Raw genomic sequence first — 27,984 nt, forward strand, 5'->3', positions numbered from 1 at the left:
GACTCCTTTGCTTTCAAAGAAATGTTCAAGAGCATTTTCTCACTTTGTTACTCATTCAGATGCTATCAGCCCACTTTACACAAGTTTCTGGAGCATTTCTCTGGGCCAGGCCCCTGGGGGCACAGCCAGGAGCTAGTATCTAGTGGAAAAGACTGAACAGCCAAAGAAGGAGTTAGGGAAGGTGTAGGCTGGTGGGGAAGACCTCTCAGGAGGGGGCGACGCAGCAGAACGGGGCCTGGGTGAGGTGAGGCACTCCACTCCCTTACAGAACCTAAGGGAACGCAAAACAACTCAGGGATCAAGACAATATTCCAGTGCAATTTTTTAAAAATCAAGGTTAAAAAGCCTATCAGAATTGTACATAAAAACAGAATCACCGACAGTGCAGAGCCATGTTGCAGCCTGAGGCAAAAAGAGAAATCGGTAAGACCGAGCCTGGAATCGGGAGGGGAGTGATGGTGGGTGGAACCAGAGCTTGGAGAGTGAATGTGGAGAAAGGAGGTAGGAGTTCGGGTATCGTGAAGGTCAAGGAGACAGATTTTGCCCAAGATTGCATCTGGCTGTGAGAGAGAGGAGATGGGATGGCTCCAGGGTTTTCATGTTAGTGTATCTGCTAGCCGTCTGTCTCCCCCGCTCCCTGTGAAGCCCACGGGGGCGGGAGCTGTGTTCCCCAGGCTACGGCCAGCACCCAGCTCCTTAAACGCTCAGAAACACCAGACCTGGGGCCTGAGGGTCCAGAATGCGGTGTTGCTCTACACGGCCACCAGGGGTCAGCAGAGAGCAGCCCTGCCCACCCTGGGGGAGGTGAAAAAGTGCTGGAAGCTGGGTTGGTGGAGTTTTAAGGGAGGGGGGCAGAAAAGCAAGATTAGAAGAAGCAGTGGGAACTGGGGAGGAAGCAGGCTCTTAGAAATGAGGTTGGAAGAGCCCCAGAAGCAGGCCGAGCAGCAAGGGGACGAGCTATTCCTGTCATTCCATCCAACTATCCACCATTCATTCATTCAGTGATTCAGTTACGGAAGGTCAGGGGCCAGGCCTTACCGCGCCTTATAGAGCCAGACAATAAGCTGAAAGTTTGTCCTGAGAGCACCGGAGGGTCATAGGCGTAGTTTGAGCAAGGGAGAGACTAGGGTCAGAGTTGCAGGAGCCGAAAGGAAGAAGAAAGTGGGATTCAAGAGACACAACCTTACACTGGCTGGTGTGGCTCAGAGGACTAAGTGCTGGCCTGCGAACCAAAGGGTCATCAGTTCAATTCCCAGTCAGGGCACATGCCTGGGTTGCAGGCTGGGTCCCCAGTTTGGGGCTCGCAAGAGGCAGCCACACATTGATGTTTCTCCCCCCCCCCCTTCATCTCCTCTCCCTAAAAATAAATAAAGCCTTTTGAAAAAGAGAGAGATACAGGCTCACGAGAACTCCTCCTCCCAGATGGGGACTGAAGATCTGTTGACATAAATGTTAGCCAGGCAAATAATATTAATAAAGCCTAACAGGTTTGGACATTTACGAAGTATCAGTCCTTGTTTTCATCCTACGTATGTATCAACTCAGTTTTTCACATGAAGTCTATGAGAGTCGGCATTATCATTATCCTCCTTTTCCAGATCAGGAAACGGAAGCACGGGAGGGCCAAGCGATTTGTCCAACATCACCAACTAGTAAGCAGGAGCCAGGATTTGAACCCTGGGCATCCCACCGCAAAGCCCAAGGCTCTCTCTGTGGCTGCCGCAGCAAGTGACACCACACTGCTAGCTCACGCCACCACCAACGGCGCTCTCACAGGCCTGGAGGCCGGACACCCAAAGTCAAGGGTGGGCAGGGCTGTGCTCCCTCCAAAGCCTCCAGGAGAGAATGTTCTCCGCCCCTTCCAGCTTCCGGTGGCTACAGGAGTCCGCGGCTTGGAGCTGTGTCTCCAATCTCTGCCTCCCTCTTCACGTGGCTGTTTCTGTCGCCTGGTGTGTTTCTCCTCTGTGTGTCCTCTTTCGTCTCCTATGAGAATACTTGTCGCTGGAGTTAGGACTCCCCAGGATAACCTAGGATGATCTCATCTCGAGATCCGTAATTTAATTACATCTGCTAAGGCCCTTTGTCCAGGTCACATTTCCAAGTTCCAGGCTTAGGATGTGGATTTATCTTTTGGGGGCAGGGGTCTACTACGCAACTCCCCGCAACTCTTCTCCATGGTACTATTATTAGATTGGCCACAAGGTCCGTTTGGGTTTTTTCCATAAAATAAGACATTTTTCATTTTCACCAATAACTTCATTGATTTGGAAATTTTGAGTGTGTCGGTTATCTCCTGCGCGGTATAACCCTGACTGTTGTCAATTAATGTCTCAATTTGATCGCTATCAACTCCAACTCGTCTTCCCGACCATGGAGCATCCATAGTGCAGCAAGAAATCTCCAGCACGAAACTTCACAAGCCACTTTTGACAAGTATGATCAGTCACAGCACCTTCCCCATACAGTGCCCAAATCTCTTTTTGTTTCAGCTGCAGAAACAGAAAAAGAGAAAAAATATTTATTTCTTGAAATAATAAAGCATAATATGCCAAAAAGCGTGCACTTTCCTCCACCTTCAATATTAAAATGGCTGTGCAAAAATTCACCAACTTTGATACGTGTTTTTAATGCACGCCGATATGACAGCTGTCAAAATGCAATCTAACACAATTGTTTCGAATGAAGTTAAAGACAACTAACTAAGCACTGTTAGAGTCATCTTACGGAAAAAACCAAATGGACTTTTTGGCCAACCCGGTATCATTATTACTCTCATTGGCATTATTCTTACCGCCTTGAAGGGCAGCTGGGGCGGCAGCGATGTGAGCGCCTCCGCAGCGGGGGAGCCCGCAGGCTGTAGGCAGAAGGCAGGCCGGCGAGGAGGGGTGCTCGCTAACTGCAGGGGGCGTCTCCTCACTGGCCCACCTTCCCAGCCAGTGCTCAACCCTCCTCCCTTCTCCAGGGGACTCCGCAGGGGCGTGGGGGACAGTCCTTTTCTCTCCAGACGGACAGCGGCCTTTGGGTTGGGAGAGGCAGTCAGCTAAGCGCCCTGAGCGTCCCTCTAGTCCCTCCTGCTGTGCCGGTCCCACGAGCCTCCCCGTCGCTGACCCTGAGCCACGTCTGTAGCTGGTTTTCTGGGTGGGGGTCGAGGTAACAACAGAGCAACCAGAATGGGTTTGTTTGCTGCTTGCTACCAAAATTAGTGCTGCAGCATCCACCCAGGCCCGTGGCCCCGCCTCGTGTCACTTGGGGGCAGGGGACCAGCCCGGCGATGCTGATGCTCTTGTACTGTGCTGCGAGTGACAAGCTTCTCGCTCTGTTCCACGGAGTTCCGTTTTCTTCTTTCCACCCCTGCGGAGAGGTGGCAGGTCAGCCCTTGCTGGGCTCCGAGGCCAGAGTTCTCCCTGACACCGTGGGCGGCCTGCAGGGAAGACGGGAGGCCACGGGAGCGGCGGGGCATGGGGGGCAGGCCCCCAGACGACACCAGGTGTCAAGTCCAGTGACACTTAGATGCAGAGCCTATTGGGTTGGTGGGTTGTGTTTTCCTCTCATGTCAGCAACTCCTTTACTCTTCCTAGCTTCTTGGGATCGCTCGTGCCTCGCCGGCCCCCCCAAAAATCGCACCTGCGCATGCGCGCGCGCGCACATAGACCTGCTGCGTTTTTCTCCCTAGCACTTGGCTCCATCTGACATACCGTTTTTCTTGTTCTGTCTCTTCTCTGACACCCCCACTAGCATGCGAGCTCGAGTATAGGAATCTCGGCCTGTTTCATATCTGCTGGCGCACAGTAGGTGCGCGATAAACGTTTGCTGGATAGATGGACTCAAAACAGGACAAGTCGGGGGCCAGCCTGGGTGGCCCAGGTCAGTGCTTCAAAATAGAACATTTTCACTCTCAGAAGGGAACCTGAGCTTGGCCCCGCAAGGAATGCGCTCCGGGGAAGGCGGGGGCGGGGAGGGCGTGCCGCACCGCGCTAGTCACCCCTGGCCACGGAACACCTCTCCTTGAGCCAGGCTCTCTGAACCTTGACCTTGAACCAGGCCTGCCTCTGGGGACCTTCACTAAGTGCAGGAGTGAAAGCAGGAGAGGTTCAGGTCAGACGCGCTGCAGGACTTCCTGAGAAGTGAGTCATGGGTCTGTCCCAGGAGGTCTCAAGGAGCGTCAGGCTCAGCTCTGAGAGGTTTCGTCTGCTGCTTCGACAAGTGCTCTCTGGGAGCTCAGGCCTGACACCTGCTTCCTCAACCGTTCCTGCCTCATCTTTTTCAAGGGCGTGTTACAGATGAGCCTAGTGAGGCACAGAGAGATGAAGGAAGCTGCCAGCTCACACCAGCGGAGCCAGACCCTGGCCGGGGAGCTCAGTTGGTTAGAGTGTCGTCCCAATACACCAAGGCTGCAGGTTCAATCCCTGGTCAGGGCACAGACAAGAATCAACCAATGAGTGCATCAATAAGTGGAACAACAAATCGATGTTTCTCCCTCTCTCTCTTTCCCTCCTTCCTCTCTGTCTCTAATATCAATCAATTAAGAAATGTGGAGCCAGATTATAATTTGAGCTCATTGAATCCCCTCCTTAAAACAACACTCTCCACCTCCCAATAGGGAAGAATGAGAATGTTCAAGCAGGAGGTGTTTAGAAGTCATTGGAACCTCCCAAACACCCTACCCCCCCCCACACACACATGACCTAAGTGCCTACCATAATCCTTGGCCCTCTCCTTGATTTCCCCTGGTGACAGGAAGCTCACCACCTAGCAAGGACACATACCATTGTCCCATCCCTTCCACCAGGCTGCTTTGGGAGTAGTGGGGTCTCAGAGCCTTGATAGGAAATGTCTCCAAAGCAGAGGGAGGTCAAGGAAAGCTGACACCTCCGAGAGCTTGGGGAGCCAGGCTGGGGCCAGAGGTGTTGGATATGAGACTGTGGAGGTCTCAGGGTCCCCTAACAGCTCCCCTGGCTACCCTGCCCGGCCCTGGGTGGAAACTGCTCGCTGCCTCACCCGTCCTGGTGCTGCGCCGCCCCCCCGGGCTCCCCGAACCCTTGTCAGGAGTTCTTCTGAAACGCCCCCGGCTCCCCGCGGGAGGCCCCTGCGCCCCCACGCCATGGCCCAGTGCTGCGCTTGCGCGCCGGCCCGGCAGCCATCCCATTACTTCCGCCAGTGTCATCGGAGCCGCAGAAGGGCGCAGGCGTCACAGGGCGGCCCCCCTTTCACTGACGCAAAGCTGAGACCCCAGTGTTGTTGCAGAAGTTTCCCAGTGATACTGAGTGCTGTCTACGAAAGGGATTCCCACCTGGGGACCTGAAGGCATATGTGACTGACTTTGTACGTGTAGGATTTTCATCAGCACATTTTTTTTTTTTTAATGTTCAATTGATTTTAAAGAGAGGAAGGGAAAGAGAATTTTGTTCTTCCACTTATTTATGTTTTCACTGGTTGATTGTCATACGTGCACTGCCTGGGAATGGAACCCGCAACCTCGGTGTAGCAAGAGGATGCTCCGACCGACTGAGCTACCTGGCCAGGGCTCTGGCCGCCTATTTAACGCCTGACTTCATTGTCAGCTTTTAGAGAGTTAACAGTAGTTCTTCAACTTTTTTTTTCTAAATCTCAGGTATTCTTATTCTTAGGGAAGGTCAAAGAGCTTTTATTTTTGTTTTATAAGCCATATCAGAAATTAGAACTGAGAATTTCTCAAGATAACACTTATTTTAAATAATAATAACCAACCTATCATTACAGGTAACCATGAATAACACAGTTGATGAAAAATACATTTTCCAATGTATTTTCCAAATACATTTTCCAAAATGTATTTCCAAAAAAGGAGCAAGAGAGTGTCACTATTTTACACTTGTGCAAGTTGTCTTTTAAATTTTTATTCATTGATTTCTTAGAGAGGGAAGAAGGGAGGGCGAGATAGAGACATGTCCATTTGTGGTTCCGCTCAACCTTGGCGTGTCAGGACGAGGCTCGACCCAACGGAGCGACGCGGCCGGCGCTGCAAACCCTGTTCAAGGCCCCCGGACCAGAGACGGCAGGCCCCTGGGGCTGCCTCTGCCTTCAGTCTGTTTCAGCATCACATGCTGTGCAGCTTCTGGAAAACTCCGCCAGACTCCGGTGGGAAAACGGAGGGAAAAGGGCAGAGAACAGCTCAGGACGCACATGGGACTGAGTGGCCCCGAGCGGGTCTCAGGAACCAGTGCCCAGGCCGCGCTCGGAGACCTGCTCGGCGAACCTATTTTAGGCCCACAATGGTGTGGACAGGCGCCACCTGCCCAGGCTGCACAGCCAGGAAGAAGTGTTAGGAGACCAGAGGCAGCGATCTGAGCTGGAACCCCTACCCCGACCCTAGCTAGTCTCTCTGGGGAAAAATATTATTGGGCAAGAGACCATCACCAACAGGCTAGATAGTCTCTCTGTGCCTCAGTTTCCCTAGCTGTAAGATGGGCTTAGTAACAGAGCCCCGCTCAGAACCTAGCGGCGGAGAAAGGATCAGCAGAACACAAGCGCTCCCAAGTCGTTGACCCTGGTTATCACGAGCAAGTTTGAGGGTGGTCGCATCAGCCAGTGCATACACATGGTCAGAGGTGCGTGCCTCGGTTTCTCTGTCTGTCCAGCCAGGGGCGGGCCTTGCCCCGCGCGAGCCCCTGCCCGCCTGCCTGTCTGCTTCTCCTGAGCCTGCGGGCCCCTTTCCCGCCGCGGCACTGGCGTCTCCCAGGGGCCGCGAAGCGCATGGACACCCCCGTGCCAGGCTGCTGAAGGGGCTTAGGAGGGGGGATGCGAATCTCCCACGGGAGAGGGGAAGGCCTGCCTCAGACGCCCGGTCCCTGCCCTCTGTGGGAGAGGCTGCCACCCCTGAGTTCCCACTTAGGATCTAACGGGGAGCCCGAATGTTAGGGTTCGCGTCTCTGCGGCGGGGGTGAGGGAGGTGGGGAGGCGCCCCCAGGATCCTGGCCTCTGAGTCTCCTCGGCCACCTGCGTCGCAGTCCCTGAGGGGTCCGACGCCAAATCCTGGCCTTAAAAGAGGGGCGGTGGGCGTGGGCGAGGGATGCCCCCCTTGCGGGGGCTGTGCTGACACCCCTGAAGTTTTCTCCTGGAGAATGAGGGTCCTGGGATTGCGTCCCTGGAGGGGGCATTGACGCCTAGGTCTCCACCCCTACAGGGGGCGGGGAAGCTCCGGTGCAGGGTGCCCGCCGGGTCAAAAGAGGTTGCTGAGGCCCCGGGTTCTTTGGCAGGAGCTGGGGCGCTAGGTCTTCCCGGTGGGGTCTATAGGTAGAGCCCGCGCTCCGGTGTTCTCTTCTCGGACTCCGAGGTTCTCGCTCTGCTGGAAGGGGGCCGAGTCCCCATTGCTGGGAACCCCCTACCACTGAAGAGGCCAGAGGGGCTGGCGCTGGGCTGGACCGAGGGGCGGAGACTCGGTGGGCGGGGCTCCGGCAGACCACGCCCCGCCCTCCAGGCTGTCCCCGCATCTCTAAGTCTGCGAGGCCGCGGTGGGCGACGAGAGCCTGGCGCCACAGCCCGCGCCCCGCCGAGCTCGGCCCGCCCCGGGGTCTATGGGGCCACCCCGCCGCGCCGCCGGGCCGGCCGCACGCCGCGCCCAGAGCCCGCCCCACAGCCAGGTAATAAGGCTGGGGGTCCTGCGGGTAGGGAACGTCTGCCGGCTGGTACGAAAAGCCGGGGAACTCCTGGGTCCTGGAGAAAGAGGAGACCAGAACTCACTGTCCTGGGGGCTGGGTTATTAAAACGCCTGTATCCTGAAGCTGGGGGAAGGGGCACACGGCTGTTTGGGTCCTAGAGAAACAGGGTGCCGGCGGATATGGACACCTGGGAGCGGAGGCTTGGGGGCGGCGCGGGTCCTGGGGTATGTAGGGGGAATCCTGAACGCCTAGTCCTGGAAGCATTAATACCTAATCGAACATGTTCCTGGTTCTAGGGTATCTGGATACCAGAGCACCTGGGCCCCGAGCCTCAGGTCGGTCCCTCCTGGGTGCGTCCGCGGCTGAGGCTTTGGCCACTGCGTCGGGGGCTGGGGCTCGCACGCCTAGGTCTTCAGGGAGGAAGTTGTGGTTGCGGAGATTTGGTGGCCGGGACACATGGCGTCACCCCAGGGTCTGGGGAAAATGCCCTAGGCAGAGCGCCGGGTGCGGTCCTAGCCCTCTGCCCCCCTACCTTCTCAACCCAGCGCAGGAAATAGGCGCACCGCGATGCGGGGAACGAGGACTCCCGGGATGGGCTTGAGGGACGGATCCCCGCGCCAGAGGGCTCCAGGGGCTGGGTCCCGGCGCGCCTGGGCCCTGGCGAGGCTCCCGCCCCACGCCAGGCTTGGGCATGCTTGGCACGCAGCGCGCGGGCCGGTCGGATCCGTATGCGCGCCGCGTGCGCCTATTGGTATGCGGGAGCCGGCCCGGCGCGGGCGTGAGGCGGGCGTGCTGGCGGGCGCGCCGGCGGGCGGCGCGGGGGAGGCGGCGGCGGGGCACGTCCGCGTCCTGAGCTGCGCCCGGGGCTCGGCAAGGTGGGAGCGGCGGGCTCTGTAGCGGGGCCTCCAGGGAGGGGAAACTGAGGCACCACCCAGCTCCAGCTCCTGCTGGGACCCTGAGCTCCGCTCGGACCTCAGTTTCCCCAGCGGCTCTCCCGGGACCCTGCTCGGACCCTGAGCGCTGCCGCCGGTTCCTTCCCGCCGCAGGAGACGCGGGTCTCGAGTCCCGCAGGCTGCTCCGAGCCCGTCTGAGCGAGTCCCCGCGGCGATGGCGGCCCCCTATCCCGGCGGGGGCGGCGGCGGAGAGGTCAAGTGCGGGGCAGGTCGTGGCGGCGGCGTCCCGTGGGACTTTCTGCCGGGGCTCGTGGTCAAGGCCCCGCCCGGACCCTGGTGAGCAAAGCCCCGCCCCTCGGGCCTGGCCGTGCCCCGAGCCCGCGTCCTGGTAGGATTCACACTCACTTCTGCCCCGTCCCCTGCGGCTCGGATGTCGTACCCGGAGTCGCTCAACCGCGGTTCTGTAACCTACCCAAACTTGTGGCGTCCCCAGCCCCTTCCTCAGAATTCACACCCAACATTCCTCATCCCGCCCCGCTTCCTCTCCTTCCCCCCACCCTCGACACCCCCTGTTCTGTGCGCACGGCCGGGTTAGAATTCACACCCAGGTTCCGCCGCCACATCCCGAGTGCGGAATCCACTTCCAACGTCCCATCCGGTCCCTGAGGCCCCCCAAGGCGGGGCCCCCTCCCCTAGGCCTCGCACCCCTGAACTCCGGGGCCCCGCTGACGCGGCCTCCGCGCCTCCCGCCCAGCCTCCTGGCGCAGCGCAAGGAGAAGTCCCGGAACGCGGCGCGCTCGCGGCGCGGAAAAGAGAACCTGGAGTTCTTCGAGCTGGCCAAGCTGCTCCCGCTGCCCGGGGCCATCTCGAGCCAGCTGGACAAGGCGTCCATCGTGCGGCTCTGCGTCACCTACCTCCGCCTGCGCCGCTTCGCCGCGCTCGGGGCGCCGCCCTGGGGGCTGAGAGCCGCCGGGCCCCCCGCCGGCCTTGGTGAGTGCGCATGCGCCTGGCCGGGGTCGGGGTCCCAGCGCTGCCCGCGGGGCAGCGGCCCGGGGTTTCCAGGTGCTCGCCCAGCTCCGCTGCGCCGAGGGAGCTTGTGTGTCTATCTCGGGAGGCTTTACCTCTCCAAGCCTCAGTTTATTCCTCTGTAAAACGGGCGTGCGAGGTAACGACGATAGCAAGAACCCTGCCTGGCCTCATCCAGGGCCTGGCGACGCCAGGGGTGCTTGTAAATGGTGTTATTTTTATTAGAGGAGATGAATCATTATCATTGCAAAGGAGACCCGCGGCTCCCTGAGCCGGTCAGAGAGGACCCGGCCTGGGCCTCGCAGCTACTAATGCGCAAGAGACATCCCCCCCCCCAGCCGCGCCCCCAAACCGAGGGGCCCCACGGGGAGCACAGTGACTCCGGACTTGGAATTCCCAGCTCGGGAAAGCGGGAGGGAGACAGTAGGAGGTGGCAGGTAAGATGGCGAGCTTCAGAAAGTCACCCGGGTCCTTGTCCCCACTAGAGCACTACCCGCAGGGTGACCCCCGGCAGGTCCCCTGGCCTCTGCGCGACTCGCGTGTGGAATGGGAATCCTGATGACACCTCCCCCGAGGGCTAGGGAGGGGTCAGCCAGGGGCTCTGTGTGAAGCCGCGGGGCTGCCCCGGCACCCAGTGGGCGACGTGGGTGGTCACTGTTGTCAGCAGCGGCGACCCGCAGGGCAGCGGGGGGCCTGTGGTTTATTGAGCATCTACTGTGCGCCAGCGGCGACAGGCCAGGCGGAAGTCCCTGCGCTGCACAGGCCGACGTCCCGACGATAACCAAATAACCAAAGAAACAGAATCTACAATATATAAATATAGAATATGTAAAACACAGATAAATATAGATATCTACAGATTTTATTATTATTCAGATTTTATTACTGATAGAGACACAGAAGTGGTATGGATCCCTCCTTTTGTGCGCTTCTGCTTTACTCTTGTTACCAGATGACAGCGAATCGTATTAACCTGAGGTCGCCGGTGACAGAGGGAGGGCACCTCAGGCGACTGTCCCGCTCCCGGTGGGTGGGGGGGCGTCCTGAGCGTGGGGTGGGGGGCTCCAATTCCCCTCCTGCCCCCGCCTCAGGGGGGAGGGGGAAAGAAAATAGCATTGATTAAGCCCGCAATAAATCACCATTTAAATTTAAATAATCCGGCTTCCCAGGCGGTAATTAGGCGAATTGACTGGCACAGAGAGAATGCGGCATTAGAGCCTCTGATTACTGTCATTACCGCGAACAACATGTGCGCCGGCGGGGGATAAACATCTTGTCTATTGTCCCTGAGCCCAGGGAGAGAAGCGGGGGTGCTCTGAGAGGGCCCCGCTGGCGTCCACCCCCACCCCCATTGCCCGGGTGGGCAGGTCGAGGGGGCAGGGGCTCACCGAGGTCACAGCACCGAGGTGGCACCTCAGACTCCAGCAACGGCCCTGCCTGTGAGCCAGGAACTGATGGGAGGAGCAACTGAGCAGACTCCCTCCCCTACCGCCCAAAGTAGGAGACTGGGGGTAGCTCCTGCGGTACAGGGTCTCCCAACAGGAGGCCAAGTGTCTGCCTCTGTAGTTCAAATGGGTAAACTGAGGATAGCCTGTTAGCAGAAGTCAGAGAGCAAAGCATTGAGCCAGCCTTCCACTCTCTGAAGAGGAGGGGCTCCCATGTCCTCCTTATAATAATCATAGTGGCCCTGGCAGACCAGCCCAGAGCTCGTTCTGGTTAGAGAGTCATCCTGATACGTCAAGGCTGTGGGTTCGCTCCCCGGTCAGTGCACATACAAGAAACAACCAATGAAAGCATCAGTAAGTGGAACAACAAAGTGATCTCTCTCTCTCTCTCTCTCTCCCCCCTCAATCAATAAATAAAAATGTTAAAAAAAAAAGAAAGAAATGCATGCAACAGTAAATACTACATTTAAAAATAAAAATAATAATAGTGATAGCAATGATACACAGCATGGGTCAGACACTGTACAGAGCACCATATACAACTAACTCGCTTAATCCTCTCGGAAATCTTAGGAGGGAGGCCATGCTGTGATTCCCACTTGATAGAAGTAGAAAACAGAGGAGACCCAGAGAGGCGAAGCTGTTTACCCAAAGGCACACAGCAAAGAGGCCGAGCTGAGAGTCAGCCCTAGGGACCTGGCTCCAGAGTTCACCTTTCCAACCATCGCTGTTGGCACGTTTGCAGGTCTCCGCCTTTCTCTGGGCCTCAGGCTACCATCTGCAAAATGAGGCAACAGAGGCTAAAGTCTGGCACTGGGCCTCAGAGTCTGGGGAGAAGACAGTCTTGATCTCAAGTCAGCATTGGTCATTCATTCAACAAACATGCATTGAACACCTTCCGTGCGCCAGGCACGGTTCTAGCTGCCGGGGACACAGCAGGGAACAGGACAAGGTCCCTGCCCTCAAGGGTGGGCCTATAAACCCTGCGCGGAGGGCCCCCTGTCTCCCACCTCCTGATCTCATCTGCCTCTCTCACCTCTTTAAACACCACCACCACCACCCTCTCCCCCACCAGAGAAGCAGGGTCTCACCCCAGGGCCTTTGCACAGGCACTCGCTTCCCTCTGGATGTCAGCTCCTCAGTAAGGCCTCTGCTGATCACTCTACTAAAAATGGCAACTGCCCAGCATCCCCTGTCTTCCTGTCCTGCCTTCTTTCTTTTCATAGTGCTACCACCTGACACTCTATATTCCTTCTTCATTGAACGTGCCTCCCCCACGGGCATCCTGTTCCCTGAGTCTAGGACACAGAAAAAGCTCACTCCTACAGCTAGGTGACTGTGGAATGGGACAGGTCAGAGAGGGTGGCATCATAACCCACAGGTCAGGCGTGATCTCCCTGAGAAAGTGGCCTCTGCGCTGAGGCTGGAAGGGGGCGAGGAAACGAGCTACAAGAAGAGTTAGAAGAGCTGCCCACGCAGCTGGAACAGCAAGTGCAAAGGTCCTGGGGCAGGCTGGCGTCAGCTTGCTGGTTTGAGGGAGTCTGGAGAGGAGTGAGTGAGGCAGGGAGCGGTCAGCAGGGACCAGGTCCTGCAGGGCCTCGTGGGCTGTGGCCAGGACTTTGTCTGTTACCCGAGTGAGGTGGGAGCCGTGGTGGTGGAGGGTATGGGGGGATCAGGGAGTCCGATGGAGAGGCAAGTACAGTGGCCCAGGCAGGGGGGGGGGGCGCAGCTAGACCAGTGTGAGGGCCATGGGGTGGCAGGGGGTCGGATTGAGGTGATGCCGTGAGCGGCAGCCGAGTCTGTAGGACTTGCAGAAAATGGATGCAGGTGTGAGAGACAGAGGTCAAGGTGTAGGGCAAGCAACTACCGGAAGGGTAGAGATACCGTGGTAACACCGGTAAGTAACACAGGTTATCCCTCCTAACACTGCTGCCAAGGGTGGTGGCAGGACTCAGGAATTAGGCGCTCACTGTGTGCATGGCTCTGTGCTGCTTCCAGGCACGAACCCATTCTGCTCCATCACTGCGCCCATTTTACATTGAGGCTGAGGACCATGGAGGCAGCCATGCCCCCTCCAGCCCTCCGGCGCCGGGACTCTGTGGTGGGGCGGCTCCCGCTCTCGGGCCTCTGATGGGCAATGAAGTCCAGCCCTCCCCCTCCCCCTTTCCCTCCTCAAATTCTCCCCCCCCGAAAACCCCCCAACCCCGAGCAAGAAACCCCTTGGGCAGTTGAGAAGGGAAGGTGGGGGGACCCCCTAAGGCCTGGGAGAGGCCCTCAGTCCCCACTCATCAAGGATGGTGTGACTGGGACAGTTTTTCTTCCCTATCAGAGTCAGGCTCCTATAAGAAACAGCAAATGTTTGTTGAATGAATGAGTGACGGCTGGGGTTTGGACCCGAGGAGGGGACAGATCTGGTGGTAATGAGGGGGCAGATATGGGAGTTACCAATTTGCGGGGGTGGGGGAAGAGGAGGAAACACAGGGGCAGGAGGTGGGGAATTGGAGAGTCTGGGGAAGGATAGCCTGGGGGTAATAAGACGCAGCAGTCAGTGATGGGGACAGACCCCAGGGCTCCCTGTCCTAGGGGACAGGCCCGGTGTTTTCAGGAACAGCCAGTGGCTGAGCGTGGCGCTCCCCCACCCGCCCGCCCCGTCCCGACGTGCCCATTAACGCCGTTAATTGCAACCGTTCAGTCTGACCTGGGCTGATCCTCTGAGAGGGAAAATGAAGGAATTAGCAAAAATGACAGGGGAAAATTGCAACAATTAGCAAGCAGCATTGTTCCCGCCTGTCACCCGGCTGGTTCGCGCTGCATCTCGGGGGAGGGGTCCCCATTAATCACCCCCCGCCCCCACTTATTGTTCCTGGAGTTCCAGGCGAGACTGGAGAAAGGATGTGTCAGCGGGGGGATGTTGGGAGCTCTCCTGGGGGGAGGAGGCGTGGCCTAGACGTTAGGGGGCGGAGCGGGGCTGGGGGCTGCTCCCCGATTGGGGAGGGGGCGGGGTTTCTCCGCCGCCTGGTGTTTTGATGGGTTGGAAATAACAATAGTAATCACACTATTAATACTCATTCTGGCTCCGTGTTTCCCCGCACCTGCTGTGGGCCAGGCCGGCCTAGGCCCTTTCTTGATCTCCCTTAAGCTGACTGGAGGCTCAACCAGCCTGGGAGGGCTGCGCTCTTAGCAAACTCACTTGACAGAGAAGGAAACTGAGGCACAGAGAGGTGACGAGACTGGCCCCAGGGCACACAGCCAGGGAGGGACAGCCTTGCGACTGGACGCGACCTGGACCAAGAGCCAGGTGCTTGGGGACTCGAGGTCACCGAGTCCTTCACGGGGCTCCCCAGGCTGGGCACGGGGCCCTTGAGGGGTCGTTCTCCACAGAATCAGCGAGGGGACCCTGGGTGGGAACAGGGTCCATGGCCTCAGCATGGGCGTCTGGAGCCCTCGGCTGGGGGCTGGGGGCCGGGGGCTGGGGCCGGGGGCCTCCGTCTCATTCACCCCCAATGCCTTCCCCCCACTTGCTCCGTGTCTCTCTCTGCATCGCGATTCCTCCCTCTCTGCCTCTTCATTTCTCTCTGTCTTTGTCTCTTTGTGTCAGTTTCCATGTCTATGTATGTCTCTGTCCCGATCTCTTTAAAAACTTTTTTTTTTATTGAGGTAAAGTTTATAACACAAAATCACCGCTTTAAAGTGTACAGTTTAGTGGCACTTAGGACATTCACCATGTTGAGCAACCGACACTTCTGTCCAGTCCTGAAACATTCTCATCATCACCCTCAAACCCTGTACCCGTTAGCAGCCACTCCCGTCCCTCCCATCCCCGCCAGCTCCAGCCCCTGGCAACCACCAATATGCTTTCTGTCTCTATGGATTTGCCTGTTCCGGACAGTTCATATAAATGGAATCATCCGCTATGTGGCCTCTCATGCCTGGCTCCTGTCACTTGGCATAATGTTCTCCAGGTTCACCCAAGCTGCAGCGTGAATCGCTGCTTCATTCCTTTTTATTGCTAAATAATATTCCATTGTCTGAATACAGCCTGTTTTCATCATGGACACTTGGAATTGCTAGAGCATGTTTTCGATTCCTTTGGGTGTACGTGTATGCCTACAAGTGGACTTGCTGGGTCAGATGGTAACTATGTTTAACTTCGGAGGACCCACCGCGCCGCTTTCCAGAGCAGCTGCACCATTAACATTCCCACCAGCAATGCGTGGGGCGAGGCGTGAGGTGTCCGGTTTCTCCACATCCTCTGCACACTTATTTTCTGGGGTTTTTTTCCTAGCCATCTTAGTGGGTGTGAAGTTGTCTATCAGTGTTTTTTTTTTTTTTAAGGTTTTATTTATTTTTAGAGAGAGGGGAAGGAAGGGGGGAGAGAGGGAAATACTGATGTGCAAGATACACAATTGGTTGCCTCTCACACAGCCCCAACCAGGGACCTGGCCTGCAACCCAGGCGTGTGCCCTGACTGGGAATCAAACCGGCAAACTTTCAGTTCCCAGGCCAGCACTCAACCCACTGAGCCACACCAGGGCTCTCATTGTAGTTTTGATATGCATTTTGCTAATGACTAATGAGTTTAAGCATCCTTTCATGTGCTTATTGGCCATTTGTATATCTTGTTTGGAGAAATGTGTATTCAAGTCCTTTGATCATTTTTTGAGTTGGGTTCTTGTTGAGTTGTAATGTCCTTAACCCCTTTCCCTGTGCCTTTATGTCTCTCTGTGTTCCTCTGCCCGTTTTTCTCTCTCTGTCTTTGTCTCTCACTCTCTCTGCCTCTCAATCTCTGTCTGTGTATGTCTCTCTCTCTCTTTTTCAGTCTCCTCTCTGCCTCCTTCTCTCCTCAGATCCTTCAGATCTGACCTCAACCCACCCCCCGACAGGCCTTAACCCATCCCTCTTCATTTCACACAATCTCTTTGATTCTTCATAGCATTTGCTACAAATGATCACTTCCTCTTTGTTAGTTTTTACTTGTTTACGTGTCCCTGGCCTGGGTGCCCTGGGACGGCAGGGCCAGGCTGGCTGGATCACCTCACTGTTCCCAGCACTACCCAGCACAGAGCTTGGCCACACAGTGGCTGCTTGGGGTGAGTTTGCTGAATGGATGGATGGATGGATGGATGGATGAATCCCTTTCTGCGTCCCCTGGCGTCTGTCTGTCTGGCCTACTTTTGCTCCTCTCACCCCTCCCCACATCCCAGGTCTCTCTTCCACAGGGCCTTGGGCCCTTCAGTACCCCAAGATGGCTCTAGGACTTGGGGGAAGAGAGGAAATGTTGTAGCCTAGTTCCCTGGGGTCCTTTCCAGAAGGCCGGGGCCAGCCAGGCCGCAGGCCCCGCCCTCACGCCTCCCTCTACCCCCAGCCCCAGGCCGCAGGGGCCCCGTGGCACTGGTCTCTGAAGTCTTCGAGCAGCACCTGGGAGGACACATCTTGCAGGTGAGGCCTCTTCCCCACCTGCTGCTCCGTGCTGCCACCTGGTGGCCACCTCGTGGGAACAGCACCCTTTCCTCCCGCATGCATCCCACCCAGAGCACCAGGGCTGGGAGGCCCATGCTGGGGCTCCCTTTACTGCCTACCTCTTCCCAGGGCTACTGACACCCCGTCTTTCCCTCAATAAAAAATCCAACCCAGGCAGAGATAAGATTTCAGAGCCTCTTACAGACGTGAGGCTCTTCTCTCCCTGCTCCCTGTCTCTCTCGCTCTAGTCCCTGGATGGCTTTGTGTTTGCCTTGAACCAAGAGGGGAAGTTTCTCTACATCTCAGAGACGGTCTCCATTTACCTGGGTCTCTCACAGGTAAGGATCCTCAGCAGGCTGCCTGGACTGGGGCAACCGCCACCTCCCTTGGTGGCCCACTCATGCCCTTCCTCTTGCCAGCCAGTGTGAAAAATGGACTGGATCCATGGTTTCCAAAGTGTGTTCCTTGGAAACCCACATTGCATCCAACATGGCTGCTCCTCACAGGCAGAAGAGGGTTTTCAAAGCCAAGGTCAATTTGAAGGGAACAAATTAACAGAAAGACCAGTTTGCCAGTGAGTGGTGGCCAAAGGCACCGTATTTACCAAAACTTGTTTCTTCTTAACAATTCATATAGAATTACAAAAATTTGTATAGGAAGGGCTTGGGTATGGAAGGTTTGGAAGCTTTTTCTGTGGCATTTTAAAGCCCTGAGTGCTGGCCTACAAATGGAAAGGTTGCTGGTTCCATTCCCAGTCGGGGCACAGGTCCAAGTTGCAGGCCAGGCCCCCAATCAGGGATGTGCCCGAGGCAACCAGCTGTTTCTGTTACACATCAATGTTTCTCCCCTTCTCTTTCTCCCTCCCTTCCCCTCTCTCTAAAAGTAAATAAAATCTTAAAAAAAAGAAATAGATCCTCTGTTGCCCCTATTTGGAGTCCTGGCTCCTTGTGGCATCTTAGGACTTGCCAATCTATTCAATGCAAATTGCTACCAGTGTTCTTAGAAAGATTTTGGCAAATGCTAAATTTAGGAAATTGGATGCTTTGTTAATTGGCCCTTGCGAGCAAGTTTTCAGCGGGTTGTTGGAGATTTCTGGAGGAGGCAGACCCCAAAGGAAGTGGCATATGGACAAGAGAAAATGTGGGAGAAAGAGGGAAGGAAAGGCTTGCAGCTGGCGTGGGAAGGGGTCCGTGAAGAGGTGGAGTTCAGGGGAATGACCCCAAGCCCTGGGCCCGGAGGAGCCGTGGGAGGTTTCTGAGAGGAGACCACGGTCCGATGAGAATCTAGGGGAGGAGTGCCCACTGAGCGGGGACTGAGAGCCAGAAGGCCAATGACAATGCTGGGGCAGGAGTGTAGCAGGGAGAATACGGGGGCCTGGACTCGGGGCGATGTGGACAGAAGGGGACAGCTGCCAGGTTTGGGGCAGGGGAGGCGATTTGAATGAAAAAGTCTGCCTAATGAAAATGTTCTAACTCTTCGAAGAGTTGGAAAACCGTTCCGCCGCTCGTATCTTGAGTTCATTCCCGCTGGGACGGCCTGTGATTCATTTCAGGGCACAGTTGTTTGCTCTGAGAGGCTATGACCCCACCCCATCCCAACTCCCTACGCAACTTCTAAATAAAGTAGGCAAGGGCGGAAAATCATTAATAATCACTGGCTTTGAAATGGGAGGGCACGAGAAGAGCCCAGATTTGCTTCCTCCTTAAAAAAAATTTTTTTTTAATTCTGATAAAAACACAAGACTGGCACGAAGCACTCCTGCAAGTAGGCCAATGAATCTGTGGCAAACCGGGCGGGCGAGGCGCTGCGCGCGCACCTCACCCGCCCCTGCATTCCCCTCCTTTGCCGGCAGGTGGAGCTGACGGGCAGCAGCGTCTTCGACTACATCCATCCCGGGGACCATTCAGAGGTGCTGGAGCAACTGGGGCTGCGGACCCGGACCCCCGGGCCGCCCACTCCACCCTCCGTCCCTTCCTCTTCCTCCTCCTCCTCCTCTTCCTCCTCGCTTGCTGATACCCCAGAGATAGGTAATTTCAAGGGCCCCCAAAGAATGAGGCCTGATCAGAGGACACTGGGTACCAACTATGTTTCCAACTATGTTTCATTTCTACAAAACCGACTCTCCTTAGAGTTGTGCAAAGCGAGTTTTTGTAAAGTGAATCAAGTCTAAACTGAGGCAGGAAAGCTTGGCTCCCCAACAGCGCACACTTCTTGTACATTTACATGTGCCGTGCCTCTAAGCACATGATTTCACTGAATCCTAACCACAGTCCCACAGAGCAGGAACTGTTCTCTCCATTTTACAGAGGAAGAAACTGAGGTACAGTGCAGCCAGGTTAAGTCCCTTGTCCTAGGTCACAGAGCTGGAGGCTGCTGAGCTGGACTCTAGCCCAGGCTCCTCTGGCTCCAGGATCCACGCTCCTCAGCCCTCTCTCCAATGGAAAATTCCACTCCGTGTCGGAGAGGGAGGGCGTTGGAGATTACGCTGACGTTCTTTTTAGCTCTGAGATGTTTCGGGCACTGTAAGACTCACTTCCCTGTAAATAAGGTTTTCTTATTTGGGGTTTGCTTTACATCAAAACCGCCTGAATCGTCAGCAGTGATTGTCGCAAGTTTGGGGAGATGTTTGGGACACGGGTGGGACTGTGGTTATGTTTGTACCTAAATTTGAGCCACAGGGTCATCTGAGTGTGAACATATTTATGACTGTATCATGGGATTTGCAGAGTAACTTGTGTTTGTGAGTCTTACCTGTTGCCATACCCTGAGGCCCTGCTCTGTGCCCTGCTCTGTGCTGGGCAGGGCCGGGGACACAGTAGTGACAAAGGCCCTAACCCCCAACCCGCTGCCCAAGGCTCTCAGTCTAGTGAGGGATACTGACCCATCCCCAGCATGGGCAGTGCTGTGATGCAAGACCCCAGAGGGGTGTCTGACCCCGCCCCGGGGTCAGGGAGGGCTTCCTGGGTGTCTGGCCTGAGACCTGGAGGTGTAGCTAGAGACAGTGTCAGTTAGGGTGCAGTGAGGGGCTCAGCTCTCTCCCAAGGGTCCTGTGCAGCCATGGCAGCTTCAGCGCAGGGGAAGGTCAGGGTCAGAGCCGAGCTTTAGAAAGGCCCAGCTGGCTGCTGCTGGGAGGGGAGGTTAGTGTAGGACGTCAATGAACTTGTAGAACCACCAGGTGGGTCTCTGAGTATCTGTGGCCATGTCCCGCCTGGCAGGCTCTGCGGCAGGTGGGGAGAGGCATCTACATGTTTCCTCCCCCTGACCCCAGAACTTTCCTTCACTCTCTCCACCCCAGAGGCCAGCCCCCTACAGGTGTCCCCCTCCTCTGGGGTCCAGGAGCGCTCCTTCTTCATCCGCATGAAATCCACGCTCACCAAGCGGGGTCTGCACGTGAAGGCCTCGGGGTACAAGGTGGGTGGGAGCTCTCTGGCCCCAGCCTATGGGTCCCAAGTCCCCTGGCCGGCTGGGGGGTGAGGTCCTGCATTCCTGCCAGCTGCGACCCTGTGCCTGTGGGTGACAGCTCAAGCCAGGGCACTGGGGGATTGAGGCCCTCCGGCCCTCCCCACGTGCCCCCCGCCCACCCCGCTCCTCCTCCAACCACACTCACTCACTACCTGCAGGTCATACACGTGACTGGTCGCCTCCGGGCACGTGCCCTGGGCCTCGTGGCCCTTGGCCACACATTGCCCCCCGCCCCACTGGCTGAGCTGCCACTGCACCGACACATGATCGTCTTCCGCCTCAGCCTGGGTCTCACCATCCTGGCTTGTGAGAGCAGGTAGCGGGGGTGACGCTGAAGCGGGAGGATGGGGGTGCACAGGAGAGCTGGGGGTGCGCTCTGGGGAGCCACGGGAGGCGGGACAGCAGGGAGGGGAAGGGAGGGAAGGCGGCCGGGCCGGGCCGGGGCCTCCCGCGGGAGTACTGTGCCCATGGAGGTCTGAGCGCTCCCTGGGGGCGCCCTGGACAGAGCCTCGCCCCTCCCTGATCCCATCTCCCTGGCCTCTCCGGCCCCTCATCTCTCATCCACTCTCTCCTCACCTCGCAGTGAGGAAAAGGCAATAGTGACCTGGCGAGATAGTACCATGGCCAGGTCTGCTCGCGTGCCTGGAGCCTCTCCAGGGGACACTATTACAGCCGTTCGTAGAGGGGAAACTGAGGCTCAGAGCACTCCCCAGGAAGAGTGGCAACCCCAGGTGATCCCAGAGCCAACCCTGCCTCTCCCCACCCCACGGTCTCGGCCACCCCCTCCTCCCTGTCGCCCCTGCCTTTAGGGTCAGCGACCACATGGACCTGGGGCCCTCAGAGCTGGTGGGCCGCAGCTGCTACCAGTTTGTCCACGGACAGGACGCAGCCAGGATCCGCCAAAGCCACCTGGACCGTGAGGACCCCTCCCCCTGCCTGCCCCTCCGCACTTCAGCGCCCCCCTGCCCTGCTCCCTGCAGGTCCTGCTTCGGGGACAACCACAGTCCCCTCCTGTTGCCACACAGCACAGAGGAGCGGCAAGGAGCTCTGCACAACAGCTGGGCGTGGGGTGGGGTGGGGGTTGGCTGCGGGGCCTCTGTGACCCACCCTTGCAAATCCAGGGGCTGCATGAGCTCCAGGTATTTCTCACTCCGACTCTCTGTCTCCCTCTGTACTGTTGCCCTTGTCTTCTCCCCGCTGTGTGTTTCCCTGGCACCCTCTCTCCCTGCACCTGCCCCCCGCCCCCTCTGCTCTGCACCTGCCCCCCGCCCATCTACACCTGCCTCCCCACCCCTCTACACCTGTCTCCCACCCCTCTACACCTGTCCCCCACCTCTGCACCTGCCTCCCCGCCCCTCTACACCTGTCTCCCACCTCTGCACCTGTCTCCCCGCCCCTCTGTGCACCTGCCTCCTCGCCCCTCTACACCTGCCTCCCCGCCCCTCTACACCTGTCCCCCACCTCTGCACCTGCCTCCCCTGCCCCTCTACACCTGCCTCCCCGCCCCTCTACACCTGTCCCCCACCTCTGCACCTGCCTCCCCTGCCCCTCTACACCTGCCTCCCCGCCCCTCTACACCTGTCCCCCACCTCTGCACCTGCCTCCCCGCCCCTCTACACCTGTCCCCCACCTCTGCACCTGCCTCCCCTGCCCCTCTACACCTGCCTCCCCGCCCCTCTACACCTGTCCCCTACCTCTGCACCTGCCTCCCCGCCCCTCTACACCTGCCTCCCCGCCCCTCTACACCTGTCCCCCACCTCTGCACCTGCCTCCCCTGCCCCTCTACACCTGCCTCCCCGCCCCTCTACACCTGTCCCCTACCTCTGCACCTGCCTCCCCGCCCCTCTACACCTGCCTCCCCGCCCCTCTACACCTGTCCCCCACCTCTGCACCTGCCTCCCCGCCCCTCTACACCTGTCCCCCACCTCTGCACCTGCCTCCCCTGCCCCTCTACACCTGCCTCCCCGCCCCTCTACACCTGTCCCCTACCTCTGCACCTGCCTCCCCGCCCCTCTACACCTGCCTCCCCGCCCCTCTACACCTGTCCCCCACCTCTGCACCTGCCTCCCCTGCCCCTCTACACCTGCCTCCCCGCCCCTCTACACCTGTCCCCCACCTTTGCACCTGCCTCCCCTGCCCCTCTACACCTTTCCCCCACCCCTCTACACCTGTCCCCCACCTCTGCACCTGCCTCCCCTGCCCCTCTACACCTGCCTCCCCGCCCCTCTACACCTGTCCCCCACCTTTGCACCTGCCTCCCCTGCCCCTCTACACCTTTCCCCCACCCCTCTACACCTGTCCCCCACCTCTGCACCTGCCTCCCCGCCCCTCTACACCTGCCTCCCCGCCCCTCTACACCTGTCCCCCACCTCTGCACCTGCCTCCCCTGCCCCTCTACACCTGCCTCCCCGCCCCTCTACACCTGTCCCCCACCTCTGCACCTGCCTCCCCGCCCCTCTACACCTGTCCCCCCACCTCTGCACCTGCCTCCCCTGCCCCTCTACACCTGCCTCCCCACCCCTCTACACCTGTCCCCCACCTCTGCACCTGCCTCCCCGCCCCTCTGTGCACCTGCCTCCTCGCCCCTCTGTGCACCTGCCTCCCCGCCCCTCTACACCTGTCCCCCACCTCTGCACCTGCCTCCTCTGCCCCTCTACACTTGCCTCCCCACCCCTCTACACCTGTCCCCCACCGCTGCACCTGCCTCCCCGCCCCTCTGCACCTGCCTCCCCGCCCCTCTCCACCCCTCTGCACCTGCTTCCCTGCCCCTCTGTGCACCTGCCTCCCCGCCCCTCTCTGCCCCTGCCTCCCCGCCCCTCCCCGCCCCTCTGCACCTGGCTGTCTCTCCGCACCCATCTCCCTCTCTCCCTGTCTCCTCTCTGCCCATCTCCCCGACCACTCCTCTCCCTCTGCCTCCCCCGTCCATCTGTCTCACCTCCCTCTGCCTGTCTCTTCCTGTCCTCCTGTCTCTGTCTCATGCCCATCCCTTCTGGTCTCTCCTGTCCCTGGGCTGGGCCCAGTGCTGGACAAGGGCCAGGTGATGACCGGGTATTACCGCTGGCTGCAGCGTGCCGGGGGCTTTGTGTGGCTGCAGTCGGTGGCCACCGTGGCTGTGAGTGGGAAGAGCCCTGGGGAGCGCCACGTGCTCTGGGTCAGCTACGTGCTCAGGTGAGCGTGGCACCCTGCCCGGCCCACAGGGCGCTGGTGCCCCCTTCAGAAGCTTCTGCTGTCTCTCCCCACCTCGGGGTGGGGGATCCTCAGGAAGGGCTTCTAGGAGGGGACAAGCGTGGGAGGGTTGAAAAGGGGAGGAGGAATGGGGGACAGAGAAGGCCAAGGCCTGGAAGGGGAACATCCTTGCCGCACACATGAGGCAGAGGGGAGCAGAGAGCAATGATGCTCCGAGCGCGGTCGGGCCAAAGCGGCCTCAGGCCCAGGCTGGGCGTCGAGGCCGACACTGGGGCACGGGAGAGCCACGCATGGCAGAGTTTAAAGGCAGAGAGGGTCACAGTCCAATCTGCCTTTCGGAGAGGCCCCGGCGGCTGCTGTGAAGAGGGCGGTCTGAGGGGCAAGACGAGGGCTAGGAGAGCAGGGAGGAGGCTGGGCAGGCGCTGGGGACGCCAGGCCCTGTGGGCTCCCAGGACTCCAGCTTCGCTGGGCCTGGCCGGGCCTGAGAGGAGCGGCAGTTCAGAGGGAAGACACTGAGGTCAGGTGAGTGGGAGGTGCCCAGGGGACACCTAGGCAGTGACGTTTGGACGCCATGCCGCACAGGTCTAGCCTTAGGAGGTGAGGTCGAGCTGGGCTAGAAACCAGCTTGGAGTCTGGGGGTCCAGGCACGAGGCGCAGGTTTCTCAGAGTGCTCAACGCTCAGAGGCAGAGGGGAAGTCTACACTTGCAAGACTGGGGCGCAGAAGGGAGCCTGCCTTCAGGAATCCTGGCTCCCAACCCCACCTGTCTTGTCCCAGCCAAGCTGAGGGTGGCCGCACACCTCTGGACGCCTTCCAGCTTCCAGCCAGCACAGCCTGCGAGGACGCGTCCAGCCCAGAGCCGGAACCTGCAGGTGAGCCCCGCCTCCCACCCCGACCCCTGCGAGGCCCCGCCCAGTGGGTCTCCTGGGGTCTGCACTGTCCAGTCTAGAAGCCACCAGCCACGTATGGCTGGCTACTTACATTAAAGCTAAAAACTCGGGTCCTCTGTTGTACTCGCCACATTTGAAGCACTCTGTAGCCACACGTGGCCGGTGGCCCAGGCGCCGTATGGCGCAGACAGGGCATGTCGCCGTCACAGAGAGAGTTCTGTGAGCGCCGGTCTAGACCAGGGTTCCTCAGCCCCCACTCTATGCCATCAGAGACCTGGTAATTCCTTGTGTGTGGAGGCCCCGTCCTGCGCTCTGTGGGGCGCCCGCAGCACCCTCGACCTCTGCCCAGTAGATGCCAGGAGCACCCTCCTCCCCAGCTGTGACAACCAAAAAGCGTCTCCAGAGAGTGCCAGATGTCCTCTGGGGGACAAAACCAGCCCCATGGAGACCCACTGAGCTCAGACTGGCTCCACAGATGGGCAGCCTGAGGGCTGGGGACGCGCACACAGCGCCCTTCAAAATCTTCTTCCAGAGCCAGCGTCTCCCGTGCGAGAGAAGCAGGCTGCCCCCCTGGACAAGGACGAAGCCCCCCAAACCCGGGGCAAAGGCATCAAAGTAGAGCCTGGCTGGGGGGAGACGAAAGATACAGAGGACAGCGGGGACGAGGAGCCGGCTGGCCACCCAGCCCCACCGCGGCGCGAGTTCACGTCAGTCATCCGGACGGGGGCCCTGAAGCAGGACCTCGTGCGGCCCTGGGGCCTGGTGTCTCCTGGGGACCCCCCACCTTCCCTGCTCCACGCGGGCTTCCTGCCTCCCGTCATGCGGGGCCTATGCACGCCGAGCACCATCCGCTACGGCCCCACGGAGCTGGGCCTCATGTACCCACACCTGCCGAGGCTGGGCCCGGGCCCCGCCTTCCCGGAGGCCTTCTACTCACCCCTGGGCCTGCCCTACCCGGGGCCCGCGGGCACCAGGGCGCAGCGGAAGGGGGACTGATGACTGGGAGCGCCTCCTGCAGAGCTGGACCCTGGGGGTGGGCGCAGGCCCCTATGTGGGGGAGGAGACAGGGCTCTCGGCCCCATCCGCGCGCTGTAATAATTAAAGACCTGCTCCCCATCTGTAGCTCGGTCTCTGGAGGCCATGGAGCTCCTCCCTCCTCCCTCCTCCCTCCTCCCAGCCACCTCTTCCTCCTCCCTCCATCCTCCTGCAGGCCTGGCCTTCCCCTGTCACAAGAACGACCACTTGGAGCGAGGGAAGGGTCAGGTTTTAATGTCCTGGTCCTTGGACCCAGGCCGTCCAGCACCCGGCCATTCCCCGTGGCCGTTGCTCACTCGGGCGGTGGCCGGCCCGCTTCGTCGGGGCCTTCGGCAGTGGCCGTCCCATCGTCCTCGGGCACCAGTTCCACATCCAGCTCCAGCTGGCCCATGTAGAGGCCGACAGCACAGGCCCAGAGCAGGCCAGCAGCCAGCACAGCGCCCACGCCCGCCGCTGCGCCCCCCAGCGAGAGCTGCATGGGCCCCCGCAGCGCTGCCAGGCCCACCATGTAGGAGGCACCGCCCCACACCACGCACAGGCCGCCCAGCAGGAAGAAGCCTGTGGGGGAGGGCGAAGGCCAGAGTCAATGGTGGGGAAGGCCCGGGGTCCTGGGCTGGGGCGGGGGTGCAGGAGGAAGGCCAGGGTCAGGGCGGCGGATCCTGGAGGCAGAGCGGGGATCAGGAGACTGAGGGGGACTTAGAGCGGGGAAGGGGCAAGCCCAAGGGCAGAGCAGGGGTCGGGGGCAGTACAGGGCCAAGGTCACCAGGCATAAGAAGGTATCCGAGGCGCGTCCAGGACTTAGAGGCGGGGTGCGGGATCATTGGAGGGGTTGGGGGGCTGGTCTGAGAGCAAAGATCGGGTTGGAGGGGCAGGGGCTGGAACCAGGACCCTCATCTTCGTTGAGGGGTTGGAGCGGAGGGACAGCCCCACAGCCATGCCCAGGCCACCCGCTCTGGCGGGTCCAGTGCCCACAACACGGGGGTGGGGGTGGGGTGGGGTGTGTGGAAGACAGACACAAGTGAGGGTGAGACAGCTTCCCATGCGGGGAGGGTGAGGGGCTCTGCACTTACCACGGGGGGGGATGGGGCAGGAGGAAATCTACACTCGCCAGGGAGGGGGGCTCTACGTTCCCTAACTGGGGGGGAACATCCACACTCCCTGGTGGGGGCCAGAGCGGGGGTCCGCACTCACCGTAGGCAGCTTCCCGACCCATGTCACTCTGCATAAAGGAGATGACCCCGATGCCCGATGCCAGGAGGCCATTTCGAAACCAGGAGAGGAAAGCTTGGAGGGAGGTGGGAGACGAGGGAGACATCAGCATCAGCCCAAACCCTGCCCCCAAAGCCCCTCGGCCCAGACAGTCACACTGAGGTCATCCTAGTCATCCCGCTGCCCGTCCTGCTCCAGGTTCCCACCATGTCCTGGCACCCCTACCTCACCCTATCCCCCAAACCCTCCCTGGTCTCCGTCTCTGAGCTCCTCTTCCCCAAACTCTGCAACACCGAACATTCAAGACAGTCCGCAGAATCTAGAGGAGGACCTAGGGCCGAAATTGCAGAACCTGAATCTGAGGACGGGAAGACCCCAAGAGGTCATCTCGGCCCTCCCTCTCCCCACATATGTATTCCCATAGGCTGCCTTCGCTTCTTTCTCGGACCTCCTGGCACAAACTGTTCCCTCTCCCCAGATTTGATGTCATTCACATCCATTCAAGTCCCTGGTGTGGACGCTGACAGGCTAGCTGGGTTACAAACCGCCCCCGCGCCCGCCCCTACACTATCCCGTATCTAGAAGATGCCCCATCCTCTCCAATTGACATGAGGCCCCGCCCCCTGCAGCCTGGATCACCTCGTCCTCCAATCAGCCCCTAGCTTTCCTACTATTGGTTGTTCCCTCTTCCAACCAGAAACTTCCCCCTCTTCTGTGAGGATCCACACTCCCGCCTTATGCAGGGTGGTCGCCTCTACAATCCGAACTGGCCCCTCCAACGCGGACCTTTCCTGTAGCCAATTCCCCCGCCCTTAGCCCTCTTTGGAAGCCTCTCTAGTCCGGGTAGCACAAGCTGCCTGTCCTAGGCCGACCAGCCTCCCCGACCCGTACTGCACACCACTAACCCGATCCATTCGCAAGCCCTTCCATGCGGACGCACTGCGCTCTTGAAGCCACCGTTTCTCTGTGCGTATACGGAAGAAGGGCTCCCTCCCGCGCTGGGGCCCTGTTTCCAGCAGAAGCCCCACCCCCATCTCCAACTCGCGCGCGCGGACAACTCGGCTACCCCGAACCCCGTCTGCCAGCTGGGACGACCCCCGCCCCAGTCCCAGACCTGTCTCATGCGCCTTCCGGAGGAGCCAGGCGTCCGCTCGGTCCAACTCGGACACGGGGGGCGGCGAAGCCCCGGCGCGGGGGCCGTGGCCGGGGGCAAAGGACCCCCGGGATCCCCCGCTCCGGGGCCGCGGAGGCGGCAGCAGCGCCCCCCGGAAGCGTAGTCGGGCCAGGCGGGCAGCCCGAGCCCACCACCAGCCGCCTCCCATGGTTCGCACTACGGACGCCGCGCACTGCCCCGCCTCACAAGGCATCCGTAGGCTGAAATACTCGTCACTCACACAGAGAGGCTCATCCATTGGTTTTGTGCGCGCCACTCAGGTCCAGTGTTCACCGTCCATTGGTCAGGATGGCAACGATTCCCTCCTCTGTCATCTGTACCGGTACTAGGCGTTCCACCTTGCTCTTGCTGCTGGACTACGAATCCCAGCGGTCACTGTGCCAGGGGAAGGCCGGTCTTCAGGAGCCTGAGGCGCGATGTCTGCCGGGACTTGTAGTTTTTGTTGTTAACTTTAATTCCAATGGCCAAAAAACAAAAAGCAAAACTTTTAATATAGAACCTTTGCAAAATCTCGAAGAGCCCAGAGGAGAAAGTGAAACTCATCATAAATCCCACCAATGAGCGATTA

The 27,984-nt window shown here is 59.1% G+C and overlaps 2 protein-coding genes across 2 annotated transcripts; one reads left to right on the top strand and one right to left on the bottom strand.

Annotated features, from left to right (window-relative positions):
• Positions 1–8,744: 8,744 nt before the first annotated feature.
• NPAS1 (neuronal PAS domain protein 1) lies at positions 8,745–24,999 on the top strand. Its single transcript, XM_054588495.1, has 11 exons — positions 8,745–8,866; positions 9,285–9,520; positions 16,367–16,440; positions 16,710–16,799; positions 18,314–18,488; positions 19,757–19,872; positions 20,082–20,239; positions 20,733–20,839; positions 22,944–23,091; positions 23,886–23,980; positions 24,531–24,999. Exons 1-11 carry the CDS (start codon positions 8,745–8,747, stop codon positions 24,992–24,994), a joined length of 1,785 nt encoding a protein of 594 aa, XP_054444470.1. The 3' UTR covers positions 24,995–24,999.
• A 246-nt stretch (positions 25,000–25,245) lies between these two features.
• Positions 25,246–27,614, bottom strand: TMEM160 (transmembrane protein 160). The gene is made up of 3 exons (XM_054588497.1): positions 27,357–27,614; positions 26,225–26,317; positions 25,246–25,591 (listed from the first exon to the last, which is right to left on the bottom strand). The coding sequence occupies exons 1-3, from the start codon at positions 27,607–27,609 to the stop codon at positions 25,326–25,328; spliced, it is 612 nt and encodes a 203-aa protein (XP_054444472.1). The 5' UTR covers positions 27,610–27,614; the 3' UTR covers positions 25,246–25,325.
• Between the last annotated feature and the right edge of the window lie 370 nt (positions 27,615–27,984).

The sequence above is a fragment of the Pteronotus mesoamericanus genome, unplaced genomic scaffold (genome assembly GCF_021234165.1).
Source record: "Pteronotus mesoamericanus isolate MK-2021 breed Mesoamerican mustached bat unplaced genomic scaffold, CSHL_Meso_final scaffold_137, whole genome shotgun sequence".
NCBI lineage: Eukaryota > Metazoa > Chordata > Mammalia > Chiroptera > Mormoopidae > Pteronotus > Pteronotus mesoamericanus.

What these genes read in the sequence shown, in the direction of transcription:
- TMEM160 (XM_054588497.1), bottom strand. Translation starts at nt 27,609, where the DNA reads ATGCCTTGTGAGGCGGGGCAGTGCGCGGCGTCCGTAGTGCGAACCATG. An exon ending in CCGGAAGGCGCATGAGACAG is followed by an intron (nt 26,318 to 27,356) that starts GTCTGGGACTGG and finishes CCTCCCTCCAAG; the next exon opens with CTTTCCTCTCCTGGTTTCGA. An exon ending in GGGTCGGGAAGCTGCCTACG is followed by an intron (nt 25,592 to 26,224) that starts GTGAGTGCGGAC and finishes CCTCCCCCACAG; the next exon opens with GCTTCTTCCTGCTGGGCGGC.
- NPAS1 (XM_054588495.1), top strand. Translation starts at nt 8,745, where the DNA reads ATGGCGGCCCCCTATCCCGGCGGGGGCGGCGGCGGAGAGGTCAAGTGC. An exon ending in TGGGAGGACACATCTTGCAG is followed by an intron (nt 16,441 to 16,709) that starts GTGAGGCCTCTT and finishes CTCTCGCTCTAG; the next exon opens with TCCCTGGATGGCTTTGTGTT. An exon ending in TGCTGATACCCCAGAGATAG is followed by an intron (nt 18,489 to 19,756) that starts GTAATTTCAAGG and finishes TCTCCACCCCAG; the next exon opens with AGGCCAGCCCCCTACAGGTG.